This window comes from Phacochoerus africanus, chromosome 2, assembly GCF_016906955.1.
Source record: "Phacochoerus africanus isolate WHEZ1 chromosome 2, ROS_Pafr_v1, whole genome shotgun sequence".
NCBI lineage: Eukaryota > Metazoa > Chordata > Mammalia > Artiodactyla > Suidae > Phacochoerus > Phacochoerus africanus.
The window spans coordinates 161,000,848-161,021,603 of record NC_062545.1 but is presented as its reverse complement, the minus strand read 5'-3'; the positions used below and the strand labels follow the sequence as shown (position 1 = coordinate 161,021,603).

The 20,756-nt window shown below is 38.3% G+C and overlaps 1 protein-coding gene across 1 annotated transcript in view; it reads left to right on the top strand.

Annotated features, from left to right (window-relative positions):
- The window catches only part of PHLPP1 (PH domain and leucine rich repeat protein phosphatase 1), a 217,573-nt gene that overhangs the window by 149,276 nt on the left and 47,541 nt on the right, over positions 1 to 20,756 (top strand). The window contains exons 5-10 of the mRNA XM_047767008.1: positions 2,053 to 2,199; positions 3,075 to 3,305; positions 8,729 to 8,931; positions 11,326 to 11,386; positions 14,056 to 14,151; positions 18,200 to 18,355. Of these exons, the coding sequence (XP_047622964.1) occupies positions 2,053 to 2,199; positions 3,075 to 3,305; positions 8,729 to 8,931; positions 11,326 to 11,386; positions 14,056 to 14,151; positions 18,200 to 18,355 (894 nt within the window). The remainder of the gene's footprint in view (positions 1 to 2,052; positions 2,200 to 3,074; positions 3,306 to 8,728; positions 8,932 to 11,325; positions 11,387 to 14,055; positions 14,152 to 18,199; positions 18,356 to 20,756) is intronic.

Sequence of the window (20,756 nt, the reverse complement as noted above, 5' to 3'; positions counted from 1 at the left end):
GTTGTACATCACGTGATTCAGTTATACGTATATATGTACCCATTTTTTTTCAGATTCTTTTCCCATGTAAGTTATCACAGAATATTGGATATAGTTCCTTGTGTTATATCAAAACAAGTTTTAAAATGATAATTCAGGTTTAACAGTAGTTCTTAATTTTTTTTTATAATTATTTATTATTTTTTTTGTCTTTTTGCTATTTCTTGGGCCGCTCCCACGGCATATGGAGGTTCCCAGGCTAGGGGTTGAATCGGAGCTGTAGCCGCCGGCCTACGCCAGAGCCACAGCAACTCGGGATCCGAGCCGCGTCTGCGACCTGCACCACAGCTCATGGCAACGCCGGATCCTTAACCCACTGAGGAAGCGCAGGGACCGAACCCGCAACCTCATGGTTCTTAGTCGGATTCATTAACCACTGCGCCACGACAGGAACTCTCCTTAAATTTTTTTTTTTTAATTTAAAATTCTATTAGATCTATATTCTGTCATCCAAGAAAGCATCTGTCAAACTGTCAAATAGATACAGTGTTAGCTTTCTATTTAGGATAAAATGTATATGGCTATTTAGAACAAAGCTTTACAATTTTGTATTATAGAATTCAACAAAGATGTCACATGGCAGTTTTTTAAAATACTGATTAGATTGAATTGGGTTTATTTTTAAGATGTGTATGGCTATTCTGGGTATAGTGCATATTGCCTGGTATATAGACTTGGCCAGTTTAAAAAAAAATGGCATAATGCAATAACTAATCTGATTCTCATCTCAAATAGAAAATGTGTAGAGGTTAGCAGTGGGCCCAATGTAAGAATGCACAGAGGGAGTTCCCATCTTGGCGCAGTGGAAACAAATCTGACTAGGAACCATGAGGTTACAGGTTCGATCCTTGGCCTCGCTCAGTGGGTTAAGGATGCAGTGTTGCTGTGAGCTGTGGTATAGGTTGCAGACGCAGCTCAGATCTGATGTTGCTGTGGCTGTGGTGTATGCCAGCAGCTATAGCTCCTATTGGACCCATAGCCTGGGAACCTCGATATGCCGTGGGTATGGCCCTAAAAAGCAGAAGAAGAAAAAAAGAATGCACAGAGAAGTGCCCTCGATGTTACAGATGACTTCTTGAATTGCTTTAATTGCTTGGACAACTGAGAAAGTGAAAGAGCCATTAGCAAAAATAGAATAGGAGGAAGTGCTGGTCTGGGATAAAGATGGTAAGTTCAATTTTGGACTGGAAATGTTGTAGGGTAGGTCAAGAGAGGAGATGGTGTGTGATGATAGGCTCGAGAGAGTTGTCCATGGAGCAGTCACACGGTTTCCAAGGAAGACAATGTAAAGAGAGAAAATAAACTGATAAAGAACAAGTCTGGGAGGAATATCTAACCTTTGGGTAGGCAAGAGGAGATGAGGAAGGAAAAAGAGGGAAACAGGGAGAAAAGGTTTGGAGAGAACTAGGAAGAGGCAAGGTGAGGAAAATGTGGTTAGAGTGAGATGAGAAGAGCTTTTCCAGGAAGGGTGTGTGGTTAGCAGGATCATGTGTTGGACTGAGATGGAGGAGTAGTCATTGATTCTCCAGTTTGGAACACAAAACCGTTTACCTTAGAGAGATTGGGGTTGTGATAAACTGTCAAGTATTTATTATTTCAGGTTTTGACTTGAGAGAAGTGAAGCAGAAAAGTTCTTAACTTGCCTGGGATAACAAAAATTCCAAAGAACTACATCTGTGTTCTTTTCTTTCCTCTCTGGTATCACTCACACGTGTGTTGATTAAGGCGAAGCTAAGACATGCACTCTGGCAAACTCACCTCCTCAAATATTCCACTTTGTTTCAGAGTGATGTTTGTTTTTAAATATAATGTTTATATTTTAGGTACAACACTGGCCTTAGAGCCTGAAGATGTGCACTCCAGACCTGCTGCTCCCTTACCCTCTGTGGGCTCCATTTTCTGCTCAGCTGAATTAGAGTTGAGCTAGATTGTCTCTAAGGCTGTACAAAAATCACGTTAATGTTTTGCCTCTATGACATTTATCTTTCCTTTTGTTTTGTTTTATTATAATAGGTTCACCAAGTTGAAGAGTCTTAACCTTTCCAATAATCATTTAGGGGACTTCCCATTAGCAGTCTGCAATATTCCAACCCTGGCCGAGCTGAATGTGTCCTGCAATGCCCTGCAAACAGTGCCAGCAGCCGTCGGAGTTATGCACAAGTAGGTACTTTGAACCCCACTGCAGAGCATCCCTCAGAAGCCCCCCAGGAGCTGCACTGGGGTCGTTCTTATGTTGGTCTTATAAACCTTGGCCCCAACTATAGAGATCATGCTCTTGTGTAGAGTTCCTTTATGAGCTCCTATACTTCAGAATCTTATAAAAAATTCAGTGTCCTGGTTTAGAACTGCCCTGCAGATGAATGTGTATAAATATGAGCAGAGGGGTTACTTTCTCATTTTCTGAGTTACATTGAATTCTAAGACTTAGAAGTTTATTTTTTATTTATTTATTTATTTATTTGGTCTTTTTGCCATTTCTAGGGCCGCTCCTGCAGCATATGGAGGTTTCCAGGCTAGGGGTCGAATCGGAGCTGTAGCCGCCAGCCTATGCCAGAGCCACAACAAGAAAGAATCTGAGCCGCGTCTGCAACCTACTCCACAGCTCATGGCAACGCCGGATTCTTAACCCACTGAGTAAGGCCATGGATTGAACCTGCAACCTCATGGTTCCTAGTCAGATTCGCTAACCACTGAGCCACGACGGGATCTCCTAGAAGCTTAATTTTTTTAATGACAATGAGAGATGGATATTTGGGCTGATTCACACTGCAGTCAGCTAGCATTTTTCCTATCTATGTCTATCCAAGCTGAGAAAATTGGTCATAATTCTCATTTTTAATAAAAGATTAAGATGCTTATCTCTCATCTTTTCTCTCTGGTGTGTTATTGCCTCAGGCCCTGCCCTTAGCATTTTGCGAAGGATAGTGTGTCTTCTTTTTCTAGTAATATGATCTCTACTTATGGAACCCGTATGTTAATAACAAAAATGTAAAATTTACACATTCTCTTTATAATGCTTATGTTTTCTTTAATAGCTTACAGACATTTTTGTTGGATGGAAACTTTCTCCAGACTCTTCCTGCTGAGTTGGAGAACATACATCAGCTTAGTTATCTTGGTCTTTCTTTCAATGAATTCACTGACATTCCGGAGGTATTGGAGAAATTGACTGCTGTGGATAAGCTTTGTATGTCTGGAAACTGTATGGAGACTCTTAGGCTACAGGCTTTACGAAAAATGCCTCACATTAAACATGTGGACCTAAGGTAATCATTTTAAAGAAATATATCCCATTTGAGTGGCTGGCTTATATTTGGGGGGTAGGTTATAGCCCTTTTGGTGGCATTCTTCTGTCAAGGCAAGCAGGCTAGTTAGTTGCCATCAGGGCCCACTTTTCTGTTTTTGCCCAGAGGGAAGAATAATGATTAATAGTAGGGTCTGCTCATACCTGAAACTTGTTTAAAATTTTTTTCTTAGTGAAGAGTGACCATTATCTTGAAAGTCTTGGCCGGTTTTGCAAATTTGAGCTCAGTTTTAATTAGCATGAATCAATAGGGCCATTGAGTCAGGGAGAGCTGTTTATGGTGGATGAAAACCTTATCATTGAAAGCAAAGTGGATATTTTTCTTAGTCCTCCTTTTCTCCGATCTAAGTACTAACCAGGCCCAGCCCTGCTTAGCCTCTGAAATCAGACAAGATCAGGTGCGTTCAGGGTGGTATGGCCTAGACTTCGTCCTCCTTTTCTGTGGCTTGAGGCAGTTGACATCACAGAGCATCTCTCTTAATTCTTTTTGATTTCCTTGGCTTCCTTAATTTAATATAATGTATTCATTAAATTTATTATTTATTTTAATTTTCTTTTTCTGTCCAGATGGCTCTGCCCTTAGTTTACATGTTCTTTACAAAAATATATAAAACTCATAATCTCTTGTTAGGACCAACTTTGGCTGTAACCTCCTATCCCTTGCAAAATCAGGGAGCCTGCATTGTGAATGCTGATCACACTAAACTCCAACTGAGAACCACTGACGCAATCCTTGCTACATCACAGGTGCCCAGTAATCATCCCTTAGTGTGTAAAGTCCAGTTTGCTTTCTAATGCACAAAGAACCGGTACACAAGGAGGAAGCCAGCCAGAATTTCTCTTTGTTAAGGAAAAAACAAGAACCTATCATGGGCTTGAGTTCCTGCAAAGCCACATATTGTGCTTAAGCCTTAATATTGCCCGTTTTGATACCTTTTCAACCAAACTGACTTCTTCATTACTCAGGGAGTGATGACCCTGTTAAATGTTGGATGAGGTATTTCACTTCTCTGTGCAGCTATGTTCTCACCTCTAAATTAGAGTTCATAACAGAGCCTAATTTGCAGAGTTCTGTAAGGAATAAATGCCTCCCACCCCAGTGAGTGTTACATACTGTTATTATTACCAAATGAGAACTCTCTTCTACTCATGGACCCTGCTCAGCTGCCATTCTTGGCATCTTTTCATCTCTTCATTTGGTGGTTCTTTCCTTACTTTACTACCTGCTTTCCTCTCTGGTGATAACTTCAGACCCTCACTCGGGCCTGTCAAATTTTGTCAGTATAAAGTAGCATCACCTTTTGCTTCCTTTTCATCTCCATTCTTGTGGTTTGGCCCAGGGAACCCATTCATTCCAGTCCCACAGAGAATTGATTGGCTTTAGCTTTCCTCACTCTAAAGGAATCAAGCCTGTTGCACCTGGGGAAGTGTTAGCAGTTTGCAGACCTAGAATTCTTAGTTCAGAGTCTATAAGTGCTTTGAAAACTTTTGGGAATGTCACAGGAAAGGGAACTGAACACTTTGTCTTGTTAACTTTCTTAATTGTTACTATTATTTGCCTTTGAGTCACCTGGGTTTAGAAAAACCTTCATATTCAAGAATTTGAGCCCTTTTAAAATTCAGCCTCTCAGAGGTACAATGATGGTTGTATTGACCTCAGGTAACAAGCAGGAGAGGACCTATGAATTACTTGCTTCATATAAGAAGGCATCATTTTTCTTGATATGAATTAGATTGCAAACAAGATCAATCTAATAGGTTTGGGAATAACTGTTCTTATTAAGAGCTTTGTAAATTCTTGACATTTCTAGTTCTAATTGGATCCTTTTAGATGAGATCAGTTACAGGATATTTAAATACCAGAATAGGCTTTTGTACACTGTAGATGTTGAATGTCAAGCCTCCCTCTAGACCACTGAACTGAGGGGATAGAAATCTGGTCAGATTTGCTTATAATTCTGCCTAATATTTTAAATTGAAGCTAGTGAAATGATTTAAGGGGAATTTCACCTGGTTTCTATAAGCAGAGGGCTGATTTTATTGATTGACTTTTTAATCCTTCAGATGGAAATATTACATCAGGTTAATAATAATAATTCCTCTTCCTCTTCTGTGTGCAAAGTGTGGATGTGACCCACGTCTTTCTCTCTCCTTGGTCACTTCTCTTTGTTTTCTGCCTTGATGGTTGTTGTTTGTACTCACAGGACTTTATCATTTACCTTTTATCTCCATGTTAAATATTACTCAATCTTTCTCTAATCCTTATTTATCTTCTTGTAATTAATTCCACTTCAGCTGCCAGCAGGATAATTTTACCGTACTTTCTCTTCTTGACACACTCATCCAGATTGCACGTGGAGCAGAGTTTAATTTCCTCTTTATTCAACCAGTTCTTTCCCCTGGATTCCTATGTTTGCTGATATCAACACTACTTCATTGGTTATCCAGCCACAAACTTTTTGACCCCATATCTAGTCTGCCACCAGATTCATCAGTTCTTCTTTCACGCTAGTTTTACTTTTTTGTCCCTTCGTTTTTCTTCTCATTGCTGCTATTGTCTCCTAGCTGAGCTGTCTGCTTCCATTGTACAGCCTGTAATGGCAAGCACAGTCTTGCTTAGAGCCTTCAGGTCTCCAGTTCAAGACATTCAAGCTTTCGTATCTGGTTTCAGCACACCAGCCTGTGAGTCTCTTGAGGATCAGGCTCTAGCTCAGAACTGCTCAGAGTGTGGTCCCTCAACCTATGCTAGCAAGCCAACTGCTTGCACCTTTTCTACAACAAGATATGTATAGAAGTTGAATATCCTAGAAACATATAATGACTTGACTTTGCCACACTATCCAAGTAGACTCCTTTAAGCAGACTCACCTTATTGTACACGAAATAGACAGGTGTGGGAGGTGGCAAACTGGCCATGATGAGCCATTTGTGTGGGGAGCTGTGTCCTGGTGTGTGCATATGACTGCACCTCAGTCTGTGATGGATTAGAAGTTTAGAAAATAGGTCCTTCATCCTAGATTGAGAAGCACTGCTTGAGAAGCACTGCTCTCATTTATCCTGGAGTCCCCAGTGCTAGTGCTTTGTAGGCACAGTACTTGGTGAATATTAATTGACTAATCCACCTTTGTAGTCATACTCTCACCCCTCTCATGTACCCTGTGCTTCTGCGGGACTCCTATGCTCATGCCTGAAACTCACCCTGTGGCTCCTCTCTCCAGTCCAGATGCCATTCTGCTCTTCCTCATGGGCTGCTTTCTTCTCCCAGTTACATCTGTTGACTTCTGCCTGCCCTTAGGATTCACATGAGATGCTGCTTCTTTTATAGCATCTTTTTTGACCATCCTCTGTATTTTATACATCATTTATGACATGTATCACATACTTGTATCTTTATACTTCCTATTTTAGAGCATATATGATTTTCCTTACTAAACTACTAAATCTGTTGACAGACACCTTTTTTATTCATGTCTCATTGACACAAAGCCATAGGTCATCGTCGTCATCATCACCACCGCGGCCTTTTCTCGTTTGCAAATCACCAACACCTACATCATTTCATATTCTCAGCTGCCTCGTAGGACACAGAAGGTGTCATCCCCGTTTTGCAGGTTAGAATTAGACTTAATGGAGACTTGAGTGACTTGCTTAAGGTCATATATGCAGTGTTGAGTGGCAGAGTGGAGCTAGACCATTTTCACACTGTCTGTTTGCACATTAGTGCTTGGGAGTGTTTATGAAATAAACAAAGTGCCTGTGTTAGAGGAGGTTATTGGAAGGAAATTTTCACTACCTTTTTCCTCTTTTAAAGTTCATCCTAAATAGTTGTATTATTATGTGAGCCTGAAAACTTTTGGTTTTTGCATCCTGCTAAGACCTGGCAATTTAAAGTGAAAAATGGGAATAACTTCCCTTTCATTATAGATTTTCTTCCATTTCCTCATTAAACCAGCCCTTTAATTATGTTAGTGTTAATACAATTGGGAAAGTGATAGTGCCACATGAAGGTAATTTAAAGTGTAGATTAGGGAGAATATGGAACATTTTTTCAATTCCTGTAGCTTCTTATATCCAAAATGAGATTTGTTTTTGTTTTTGTTCTGTGTACATATTCTAGTAATCTAGTGAGCATTTGGAAATAGGCAAATTGCTGGGTTGAGGCCAGTCTTTTAATCTTACAACCTAGAATAGAAAAGAGAAGGAGGAAAAAAAAATTCTCCTTGGGGACATTTGAAGAGGCCATATGCTGTTCTTACAGGTTGACAAATCCTGGCTTGTTGCCATCTTGTCACTCATCCTTGTATTTCAGTGACTTTAAGATACTGCTATTAAAAACTTAGTTATGTCATTTTATTTTATTTTTTCGAAGGACAGAACATCACTGCAGAGAACACTTGGCTTTTTCTAAGCTCTAGCCTTCGTAGTAATACTCTTCTAACCAAATGCATGATCTCAGCACTCTGTTGGCTTTGTAATGAGAAGTAGAAGCTTCTTGTTTCTTTGTAAAGGATTTGGACATAGCATAGCAAACATGGAGTTGAGATTTTCATCTCTTTCTCCATTTTGAAGCTAGAGGTGTTTTCATTATATTGATTCCTAGTCCCCATTACTACTTACTGTCTTGGCAGCTCATTCGTGGCAACTTCAGTCTTTTTGCTAACTAGTTCTTATGACGGAGACTGTCAGTGTTTCCCTGTGCCCTGCTCTACTCTGAACTTGTTGATCCCCATTGTTGTCCTTTGTTTTAGAATTTCTTAGTGAATCCTACATGCAAAATTTCAGTGGTTTCTGCACTTTGCTCTTTCAACTAGTATTAATAGATGGAGATAGTTTGGGAATTAATCCTTGGTCTGGAACCAGCTGAAAATTCAGATATATTTGCACACGTATCTGGTGCATATGTGGCTCCCGTTCAGTTTTTTTCCAAAGTTTTTCTGTCCTTTACCACTGCGTATTGACCTGCTAACTTACCCTCTCTTCCTTCCTCAAATATTCAGTGTGCTTGTAGTGTGCTTAGTGGTTTATTCTGACTTTTGTGTCTTGTGTTCTTTCAACCACATTCTTTGAAAATAAATGATTTTTTTCTTTTTACTCTTGAAATGAACTAAAGTAAAATCAGTATGCATGTTTCTCTTCTAGCCTTAATAGTCTAAATTGTGTTTCAGAATATATTGTCAAGGTTAAGATCTCATGGATTTGTAGCTAGAAATAGCTAGAGAATCTGGCCAGTTAAAGAAGCCAGATACAGAGATTAAAGAAGTCATGGAGGACTGTGATTATAATGAGACTTGAGTCCTTCTCGTTAGTCACCATATTAGGGTGTGGTTATTTATTTATAGCTTTGCAGTGAATTATAGTTTCTATTTGTGTCCTTTTCCTCTCAAGACTGAACCTAATTAGGAAGCTAATAGCAGATGAAGTGGACTTTCTCCCTCATGTCACTCAGCTTGATTTGCGTGACAATAAGCTTGGTGATCTGGATGCTATGGTTTTCAACAATATTGAAGTTTTACACTGTGAAAGGAATCAACTGGTGACATTAAACATCTGTGGCTATTTCCTAAAAGCACTCTATGCCTCTTCTAATGGTATGTAACACAGATCACAACAAAGTTTCTCTTTTGATTCCAAGAATTTACTCAGTGCCATCATCTCTGCCTCACTTTAATTTTGCTTTCCTCATTTAGTAAAATAAGTGTCAAATTTTGCTACATAAAAATCATCACAGAAGAATGTTGGTTTGGTATTTAAAGAAATCAAAAAGATGATTTTATAGTTCCTATCTTGTTTTTCTCGTATTGTGATATTTAGTTAGGTTATTCCCACCTGTGATTTTGCTCTTCTGCTTCGAGGACAGAGCGGGGCGGAGGTGAACTCTTGGGCCACCTTGTTAAGATAGTAAATCTGGAGAGTGAAAGTGAAAGGGAGGTCTGTTAGGGACTTCATTCAGGTCTCAGATTTCACACTCCAGCAGCAGCTGAACTCACCTTAAAAGAAACCTAAATTATATACCCACAGAGACATCACAGAGCAAGTCTTAGATCTTCCTGAAGTTCCCGTTGTGGCTCAGTGGGTTAAGAACCTAACTAGTATCCTTGAGGATATGGGTTCAATCCCTGGCCTAATTAAGTGGGTTAAAGATCCAGCATTGCCTTGAGCTGTGGTGTAGGTCGCAGACACAGCTTAGATCCTGTGTGGTGGTGGCTGTGGCATAGGCCAGCAGCTGTAGCTCCGATTCAACCCCTAGCCTGGGAACTTCCATATGCCGCAGGCTTGGCCCTTTTAAAAAAATCTCCTTCTTAGAATTTGAAAATCATGGCAGTTCTAAAAAGGGAAGAGTAAAAAAAAAAAAAAAAAAAAAAAAAAGAACTACTATCAAGTAAAATAAAATAAGTAAATAATTATTTTATTTAAGACTTCAGTTCCCTCCCATCAGACAACTGAATGGAAACAGGTATTTACTACCACAAGCTGAGCAAATGTTTATCAAGCCTTCGTTTTATATATAGTGCAAGAATTCTAAAGGATAGATTTGTTTTTTGTTTTTTGTTTTTTTTTTTAATGAGTTTACCGTCTTCTCGCTGGAGAAGCAAACCAAACCGCAGATAGCTCCAGGTCACAGAGGGTTATAGGATAGCCAGGAGGCATGAAGTGGGTGTTGAAGAGGAACATATCTGAATGTGGTTTGGTGGGCAGATGGTAGAAGATGAGGAATTCTGAACTCATAGGTGCCTACTGGAAAGTGGTAAGAAGTACTTCCAAGAAGTATGGCTTGGAGTCAGATGATAAAGCTCTGAAGCTAGTCCAGTCAGTTATAGAGAACCAGTGGAGATTCTTTTTTTTTTTTTTGGCCTTTTTGCTATTTCTTTGAGCCGCTCCCGCAGCATATGGAGGTTCCCAGACTAGGGGACGAATTGGAGCTGTAGCCCCTGGCCTACCCCAGAGCCACAGCAACAAGGGATCCGAGCCGCATCTGCAGCCTACACCAAAGCTCACGGCAACACCGGATCGTTAACCCACTGGATCGTTAACCCACCGAGCAAGGGCAGGGACCAAACCCGCAACCTCGTGGTTCCTAGTCAGATTCGTTAACCACTGCTCCACGACGGGAACTCCACCAGTGGAGATTCTTATGTGGAGGAAGCATGTGATGGAAATGATGGTTTAAGACTGTTAACATGAAAAGCGTGCAGAGTGCATTCATGGGAGACGAGTGGACTAATCCCCTCTTCCACTAACCCAGGTTAATGAAGTGCTTTCCATGTGCACTCGTAGGAATTTGCAGTCAGGACTACAGATGTTGATTTAAGACTCTGCTCAGGGGTAGTACCTGAAACCATGGAAGTAAGGAAACTGGAAAAGAGAAGCGATCTGGCACCAAAAGTAGACTTCCTGAACCCTCACAGTTAGCTGGGGCCAGAGTAGGCAACCAGATAGAAACTGGACCTGTGAAACACTTGCTAAGTATTTAGAGAAGCAGAAAGACATCTTCAAACTACTATCTCTGAGAAATAAAGCCCTAGGTGGGCAGTGGTATCACGTTTCATGCATTTTGAGGAAGGACTTTCAGATTTGTGACCCTCAGGAGTGCTGTGCCAAGAGTGAAAAAGGTAAAAGCCAGGATACATTTGGTTTTATGGAAGGAACTCTGAACGTTTGGGGGAAAAAAAAAAAAAAAGGCCACAGTATTCATATAGTTAATCTTCCAGATCAAACTTAGCATACATAACAAGAGGAGTGCCACAGTAAGTGGATGGGAAGGAGGTAGGAAAGTAGAATGAGTGATTTATTCAGTCTCTGAATAAGGTCTTGTGATTAAATTAGAAGTTCTCTGTACTTTTCCTGTAGTTTCAATGTTGAACAAATGGATGTATTGTACTTCCTAACCTAAACAAACAATGGACAATAAACCACAGTAATGATATTCTACGTATAAAAAGAGTCTCTGTCACTTGAATGGTAATTTTTTTTCTGCCTCCTAGAGCTTGTCCAACTCGATGTTTACCCAGTTCCGAATTATCTATCCTATATGGATGTTTCAAGGTAAGAAGCCAAATTCTAGGGCACTCAAAGGTCTGCTTGAAAATTATTTAGATGCTTCTGTCTGTACTCAGGCATAAGGACTTTTTATGTATCTTGAAATATATAAATTAAACTCAATAGTGTTTACTTATCCTCTGAAAATGTATGTAAATATCTGTCAGTTAAAATATATACTACATTTGTATACTCTAGTTTTACACCGGAAGAATCAAGGAGTTGATGTGGACACACCAATTTGAATGCCAGGCTTGTGCTTGGAAAGAGTAGTCAGTTGAGGGTCATTTAGCTGGAAGGTCCAGTATTTCTTTCATTATATTAACTATATCTTCGTATCTTTCCATGAAATGATGTTACTTTCATTAGAAAAATATATTGTGCTATATTTCTTTGATTTTTGCCCCTTTTTGCACATATTCCTCCTTGTCAAGAACCCTTAAGAAGTGGTGGCTAAGACCGCCAAAAGTAGGACTTCCTTACAGCCCTCCCACTGTTCTCAGCTCTTGTGCCAGTAGCCTGACCATCTCACCTTTTATACAGATTCATTATTGCTGTGTGTCATATTTACTCTGGTACACCCACAAATATTATAGTAGACTTTTTCCTGAAGGCCCAAAGCATGTATTTGCACAAATTTGACATTAATCTCAATACAGTAAATTGAAACTTACTTTTAATATAATTCCAGAGGTAATAACCCAGACTTTTCTGAACAACCTCATACATGGGAATATGTGACTCTTTCAGCATAACAATTGTTAACTCAATTCAGTAAAATCTAATACAATTGCTTCATAATTTGTCAGGTGCAAAGTTTGCCTTTAGTCATAAAAGTGCACAAAACTAGATATTTTAGTAATATTCTCAATTATAATTATGTTAAGTATGTGAAGTAAGAATTATTACAATTAAAATTTTATTAGGAATTTATCTGAGTAGTGCTACATACATTTCCTACTAAATTCATATTAGATGGTTTTGTTTAACGAACTTCAAGTCAAATACTACCTAAGTTCTTTTTTTTTTTTTTTTCTTCTGTAAGCCTTGAATATTGTTATCTTCAGCACTTAAATACGAGTTACAGGAGTAAGGTTTGCATACATGGGTGCATACAAATATCTTGGACAGATTTATTCCAAGAATTAGCCATAGATCGAATCTATTTTTCTTGTATTTCTAGGATGTAATTGTTAAATGGTTTCCATTGAAGCCCCTAAATGAGACTGAATTGGAAACTCATGTTGTGCTTGTTCCTGAATTCTGCACTTAAATGCTATTTATCTTTTTTTGTAACTCTCATGTCCAAAAATCTTCACTATGACATGTTCTGCCTCATCCACCTTCCAAACTGTAGGACTTTCTCTTAGAAAAACTCATGTTGCAACAGAAGAACGGGTGGGGGAAAAAATGTAATTGTAATGTATACATGTAAGGATAACCTGACCCCCTTGCTGTACAGTGGGAAAATTAAAAAAATTATATAAAAAAAAAGAAAGAAAGAAAAACCTCAGCTTCCCCTCGCATAGTCCTGGGTATTTATTTCCTCTCCTCATGTGTGAGTATTTTTATTACCCAAAGGAACTAAGCTGTCACTCCTTATAGTGTTTACTAGGTTCTTGGAGCTCCTCAGGTTCAAAGTTCCAGGTTATTTAATCGCTTAGAGAAGTGTTATTGCTATATATTGAGGCTTATACTGAGGGGTAACTTTCATGCTCCTATCTTGTTGAGATGTTTCAGGGTTATTTACTCTAAAATAAAGTAATTGCATTAATCTGCAGAGCTTCAAAGCCAGAACCGTGTATACTTATATAATCACTGAAGAGAAAATAATGCCTTTTCTATATTTTAATTGAAAAGTTGATACAATAGCAAAAACTTTTACTGTAATATAATCCTTGTTCCACTTATCATGCATTTCACAGACTTGTTTATCTGTTTTTAAAGAATTGTAGGCATAGCATACATATCATTTTAGACTTTTTTGTGCCTGGTCATTTCACATATTTTAAAAAGAAGGTAAAAATCTAATCATCTGTGACTAAGGAGACATTCAAATGTAGTAGATTTACCTAAGAAGTAGTTAATTCACTTAATAATTAAAGTTGCCATTAGTTTAGTTTGTTTCTGGGAATTATAATTACTATCTAATGCCTGAGTAAATATTTTCAAGTAATTGAATAGGTCAGTATATCTTTTCACTGCTGCTTTTTTTTTCCATTTGTCCATGCTCTGCTCTCAGGATACCTTCTGGAGTTGGGAAAATTTTTTCATGTTAAGGGTAAAATGCAAATTGGAAAATAAAACTATTTTATATCATTTGACTATTTGACTGGAAGTGTATATATGTATATATGTATATGTGTATTTGCTTGTTTTCTGAGAAGACATCTTTTCCCTAAACTTACATGGGTTTATAGACATTCAGCATAGTATTTCTGGGTACTAGCCCTTTTTTTTAGACTTTAGATCTAATGCAAATGATGTGACCGTGTCATTTCCTGCTTTTTCTTTATTTCTTACTCCTTATCATATTCCTCTTGCTTCACATATCCTTCTGATTTATATTCACTATAATCATTTGAAGCTTTATTCTATGACATTATTTTGACTTTTGAACCATATTTTAGGCCAAATTCCAATCAAAGAAAAAAAATTTATATTCTTACACCTAGGAACCGCTTAGAAAATGTGCCTGAATGGGTATGTGAAAGCCGAAAGCTAGAAGTTTTGGATATTGGCCATAATCAAATATGTGAGCTTCCTGCGAGGTGAGTATTACAAATTCAGTTAGAGAATCTCAAATTAGATGAACAGTTGAAAAAATGGCTGATTTGGTGTTTAACTTGTTATTGTGAACCCTGAAAGAATTTATTTTAAAACCTTAGTATCTTTTCCCTCTTGTGGTGTCTTCAAGTCACACACTCCGTCATGCAGTAATGAGTGGAATTAGGCTTTGACTCTCAGCCAGATCTTGCAGAGCTATGCGGGAGTTGATGTTTGGTGGAAATTTTCAAATAAGCCAAAAGAAATGTTCGGAGATTTGGCAAACAATGTGATTGATTGGTTCACCTCTGTAATCTTAATTCTTTCAGAATCTTCAATTCTGTCCCTTGTCTTAACATGTCTACCTTACCCACAAAAAATTTTTGGTTTTCTCCAACATAACTTTGAAAAGAAAAAAAAAAGAAAGATTATTAGATTATTAAGCCGGAAAAAGCAAACTAGATTCTGGTTTTCTTGGCATGAAATTTGTGAAGTAGAAGGTTAAAGAACTTCTCTTTGCTTCTTTTCTCTCTCTTAATATGTTGTTATTTTTATTTCATAATTTTCACCTTAATGTCAAGATTTATGAAACAGCCACATGAGGATGTCTAGTGTCAATAGATACAGAGAAGTATCTTCAAGTTTCCTGATTGTGGCATAAATGTTTTTGGACTGTGAGTGACTAGCCATGCAGTTAATAGCCAAAGGAATAGACTATCCCACTGCTGTCCTGTTGAACTTTCTGTGGTGATTGAAACGGTCTGTGTCGGTGCTGTCTGCTGTGCTCTCCACCAGCCACATTCGACTGTTGAGCACATGAAATGTGGACAGTGTGACTGAGGAACTCAGTTTTAAATTTTATTTAACGTTAATTAATTTACATTTAAATAATCACTTGTGCCTAGCAGCTGCCTCAACCCAGACCTGGATATTTCCACTATTCTTCGTTAATCACCGAACAGAGAAAGTCATTCGTTTTTAACTGTATATAATCAAAAATGTCGATGAACAAATTGTAGAAATATATGACTGTTTTGGAGTAAACATTTACTTCAGGTGCGTGATCCTTAAAGGTTTATGATCATGTTCCTCTGTTCTCTAGTAACGGTCAGGGATCATGAAATACACATGCTTGGTAAGCCTAGTAAATGGGTCAGATTTCAGCTCTGCTGTATGATGGACACTAGCCATTAGTCAAGGAGCTATTGAATACTTAAAAAGTGTGACTATTCCTAATTGAGAAGTGCTAAAGTATAAAATCTACACTGGATGCAAAATATCTCAATAATTTTGGATATTAATTACATATTAAAATAATATTTTGAATATATTGGGTCAAATAAAAAGTACTATAAGAATTCAGGGAGTTCCCGTCATGGTTCAGTGGTAACAAACCCAACTGGTATCCATGAGGATGCAGGTTCAATCACTGGCCCTGCTCTGTTGATTAGGGATCCAGTGTTGCCGTGAACTGTGGTGTAGGTCACAGATGAGGCTTGGATCTGGCATTGTTGTGTCTGTGGCCAGCAGCTGCAGCTCTGATTAGACCCCTAGCCTGGGAACTTCCACATACCACAGGTGCAGCCCTCAAAAGAAAAAGAAAAAATTAATTCACCTATTTCTTTTCAGTTTTTAAATGTAGTTACTAAAATTTTTTAAATTACTTATGTGGTTTGCATGATATTTCTGTTGGATAACACTGTGTTAGACTACAGCTTTCATAGAGAAATCCGAGTTACATTTTCAATCCCTGGAAAACTCAATTAATTTTATTTTGTTCCACAGCCATATGTTATACCTGTAAATTCAATCCATTTGAAAATGCTTCTTGCTTTAGAGTTTTATGTCGAGTGAGCATTTAGGTGACCCAGTACGGCCCATTACCATTATCAAAAAGACTTTGGCAGTGTGCCCTGTGGACAGCATTTTGTGTGTGTGTGTGAGAGAGAGAGAGAAGGAGAGGGATGGAGGGGGAAAGAGAGAGAGAGAGAGAGACCCTTTTAGAAGACAAACAGCAAAAATGAAAACAGGCGACCACTAAGGGGGAGAAAATTTGTTGAAAAGAACCTTTTACTGTAATCTTTCTGTTTGTCTCTTCCTCACTCTGACCTCCTCAATTTAACAGACATGAGCATGTCAGCTCCTAAGGCCTCTGTGTCACTGTAGGCTACAACAAAGATATTGTATAAATAAATCAACCAATAAATACAACTGATATTTTATCCAGTTTTCCCCAGAGTTAATCAATCTTTGATTTGCTCTGCATTAGTACAGGCTTTGGGGGATCTAAACAAATACTTATTCAAAGCAAATCCAAATGCTTTATTATCAGATTTTAAAGTGTTTGTTTTTGTGTGTGTTTTTTACACATGAGACAAAAACAATACTATTGTTTTCTTATTTATAGTGTTGTTTAGTTGCAGCCCTATCATTGATTTAATATCCAAGACAGTGGTTCATTAGAAGTTGATTTAACATTCAAGCTTTGTCTGAGTGATATGTGTGAAGTGTTTGACAAAACAAAAAGTAACATTTAGAAGTGGAAATGTATTGAAAGGAAAAAGAAGCTACTTGTAATTGTTTTAATGCTTAGTATCCAGAAGAATTGACGAAATCCAGTCATAGCATTTAATACTCAACCTATAGTTATCAAATCTGCTTTCCTATATGGAAAAATGAAGGTGTAGATTTTGTTACCTGTCTTTCAGTTATACATTTATTTAAGGGTAAAGTGTGTGTGTATGTAATAAATAATCCAGTTCTACTCTCTGGGATTTCTAAATTGTACCCCAGGCCCAGCAAGACAGTAAAATTGGTGGACCAAGTCCCAAATTATTGGGTTGAAGTGAGCTTACAGAGACTGTCCCCTGTGATAATTGTGACTGAATGACAATCCTGAACAATCTGTCTTTTCACACTGATATCTAAATCTGCAAGTCAGGCATGTCAGGTATCTTTAATGGTGGTCCATGGTGTCACAGCATCGACATAAGTTGCTAGGGTCTTTGTGAGCAAAGGATCTAGTTTTGATACTTAAAGTGAGTAAAGTTAAGGCTGTAATGTAGAGTGATTTTTAACAATTTCGGACATCAGTAAGTAAAGTCAGAACGATGCAAAACAGGAGTTAGTGAGAAAGCCTCCTCATTGACGCAGTGTAAATAAATTCACATTCCAGAGTGATCCAGATGCAAATTATAATTTCACTTTCCCACACTCCCCAGATTTCTGTTTTTAACCCAGGACCTGCTTTTCCTCACCACTGTTGAGGCCTCAAGTGATCATAAAGCAGATTTACATTAGATTAACGCATATTAATCATTTATTGCAGTTTTGATAGCCCGTAGAAGAAACACAGTCGGCGCTTCCCAGCAGCTCTTTTAAAGCTCAAAAGAAAATACTGCATAAAGTGCATTCTCTTCTCTTTGGGAGGGAGTCTCTACTTAAGTCAAGGATTAAACAAGAGAAAACAAATATACAGACTTCAGGAAGTGAGGAAAGAGAGAAATAATTATTGTGAAATGCAACTGAGGAAAATCTAACATTTTCTCAGTTGGCATTTGTAAGAGTTTAATTGAACAGAAGAATCCTTATTGAATGTTGATCCTGTAGGAAAAGATTGCTCAACTGCATTTGTTCAGAACCTACTGTGGGTAAAATGCCCTGCGTTCCAGGGCAATGTGGGATGTAAAAGCCCTGCCTCGAGAAGCCTGGAGTCTCTGCCTTGTGAATCTTAATGAGACCAGGCTGCTCCCTTCAGTATCTTCTATGAAACTCATTTATCTTTTTTACTAAGTAAAACTGCTTTGTTAAGTATTCCTTTTCATAGTCTTTCCCACCCTCTTTTTTTTTTTTTTTTTTTAAGGAAAGAAAGCATTGCAATATGAACAGCTCCAACTTTGAGCTTATGTTAAATTTATTTGCAGTTGCTCTGAATGAATTTAAGTTTCTTGTTGAGATGACTTTAAGTCTTTTCCTGCTCCTATTTATTCTTAAAACCTCATCCCAAATGGGCTCTAAGTAAGTTTCCTTCTGTCTCTGTCCCTGTTTGCACAGCTTATTTTGTAATAGTAGTCTCCGGAAACTACTGGCAGGACACAACCAGCTGACGAGGCTTCCTGAAAGGCTGGAAAGAACCTCAGTGGAGGTCTTGGATGTACAACACAACCAGCTCCTGGAGCTGCCACCCAACCTTCTGATGAAGGCCGACAGGTAAAGCCGCATTTGTGTTTTGGTTGGTCATCGATTTGTAAAACGGCCCCTCCTTAGCATTCTCGTCTTATGTGATAGGAGACCATTTGTATGGACTCTGTGATTATCTCTCTGTCTATGAGGAAATGGTATTGTCAGCCACTTCTCACCATTTTGTAGGGGATAGAGGCCGGAATGTCCTGGAGTCTTTCTTGATTGCTCCTCTGCCTTCATGTTGATTCCTTAAGTTGGTTGAGTTGTTCGTAAGCATGTGCTTTTGGGGGTGGGTGTCCATATAAAACAAGGATGAACAATATGCTGTTTGGTCAAAACTTGTGCAGGCTGCTCCAGGCTTAGTTTAATTATCTTAGTGTTCTCCATTCTTGCTTTCATATATTTATGACTTTGGCCAACAGAGAAAGATTTTCCTAGAGTTCTGCTTTGGTTTTTGTGGGTTATTTTGACCAGTTTTTCTTACCTTTACCAAGGTTTCACCCCTGCATTTAAACTATTTTCTTTTTGAACAAACAGAATTTTTCTAAATAACTGGTTCACTAAGTATTTTAAGAAATTGTTTTGCTCTGAAGGGGAGGTTAGTTTAAACATTAAGTGAAATCTCCTTTCTGGGAAGAGTTGCCACATGTAGAACTTTCTTTAAAGAAAGTTTTAAGTAACTGACAGTTAAATTATTCTGGAACATCTTGTTTGCTTCAGAACCCTTGTGCATTGTACTAAAATGCTCTGTAGCCTGGTGGCCTGAACCGTGTTGATCTCTGCAAATGTTTATTTTAGTGAGTGTTAGTGAGTGTCCATAACTTTAGAGCCAGTAAGAGGGATCTAACTTTTACTATACCTCATGGTAAAAACAAGAGAGTTAAGTTTAATTTTGTGCTTCTCTATGAGAAAGAAAGCATGATGGATCTTTTTGCCTTAAAAAATAAATTTGAGGTGTATTTCAGCATGTGCAATTTTTCCTGGGTGAAATAGTGTTTTAGGAACTCTCCTAAACTGAATTACGTAAACAGCAATGTGTCTCCAGGCTCCTGGTGCTTATTCCTCCTGTCATCATACTCACCACACACTGTATTGTTCATCATTTCTTGCATCCTGTCTAAGCTCACACATATAAGTTCGATGAGTCCAATGACTGTGTCTTAATTACAGCTTTATCCTCAGCATCTTTATGACAGCTGAAATACAGCAAAATATTCAATAAATATTTGTTTAATGAAAGGTAGAAATTTTTAAGGAATGTGAAAAACTACCCTTGATCTGGGATTTGGCATTTTTCTCTTTGTCTCTTTTTCCTTGTTTAAAAAAATATTTCAATCAAGGTATAAGGTATAGTCAAAAAAGCATACAACTCTTAAACATACTGCTCAGTGCACTTTTACATGTGCATATATCCCATAACTATCACCCAGTCTTCCTTTCCTTTTCTTCTGTTTTCCTCATTAAAAAAAAAAAAAAAAAATTATACCGTGCACTTAATGTAAGTTACAGTGAATTCCTACTGGAATAATTATTGAGAAATAATGGAATTGTGAGCAAATGGGCTTGTTACATTGTTTGATTGGTGCTTTCTCATTCCTCTGACAGAAAAAAACAAAAAGTTTCAAGATCATTTAAAGGGGAGTTCCTATTGTGGCACAGTGGAAACGAATCTGACTAGTATCCATGAGGATGCATGTTCGATCCCTGGCCTCGCTCAGTGGGTTAATAAGGATCTGGCATTGCCGTGAGCTGTAGTGTAGGTTGCAGACTGGGCTTGGATCCTGCATTACTGTGGCTGTGATGTAGGCCGGCAGCTGCGGCTCCAGTTTGACCCCTAGCCATATGCTGAGGGTGTGGCCCTAAAAAGACAAAAAAAAAAAAAGCCAAAAAGATCACTTAAAGAATTGTTCTTGCTTTTGCATTCATATCAAAGGACAGTGTATACCTTATGGGTGGTTCTGGATGTGTTCATTATTATTATGAACACTGTATAGGCTTGGTTTCCTCCCCTGTGGAGAATTCTACATCATCTGTGGCCTTGGGTTTTCTTTCATAAGGCTAACCAGGCAAAATTTGGGTACAGTTTTATAATGGGAATCCATTTGTTCTCCTGGAGGGCCTACATTGAATCTGTAGAAGCCAATAGGTAGATGGACTCAAGTTTTAGGCTTCTGTGAGTTGAGGTAAAACCATTTCTAAATCTGATGAAGTCTTGTAAGGTCATGCCTAGTAGAGTAGGTAAATAATGCTGGAACTCACCATTAGATAACCATTCTTTATTGATTTCTGAGGATTTGATTTTAAAGGGACACTTGTATGTTTTCATTTTCCAGAGGCAGTCAGTATGCAGTCATTGAGTCTCCCTGGTGCCAGGCAGATCTGACAGCATGTGCCTGAGGGTGTTTATGGGGTGGTCAAGGAGACTGTG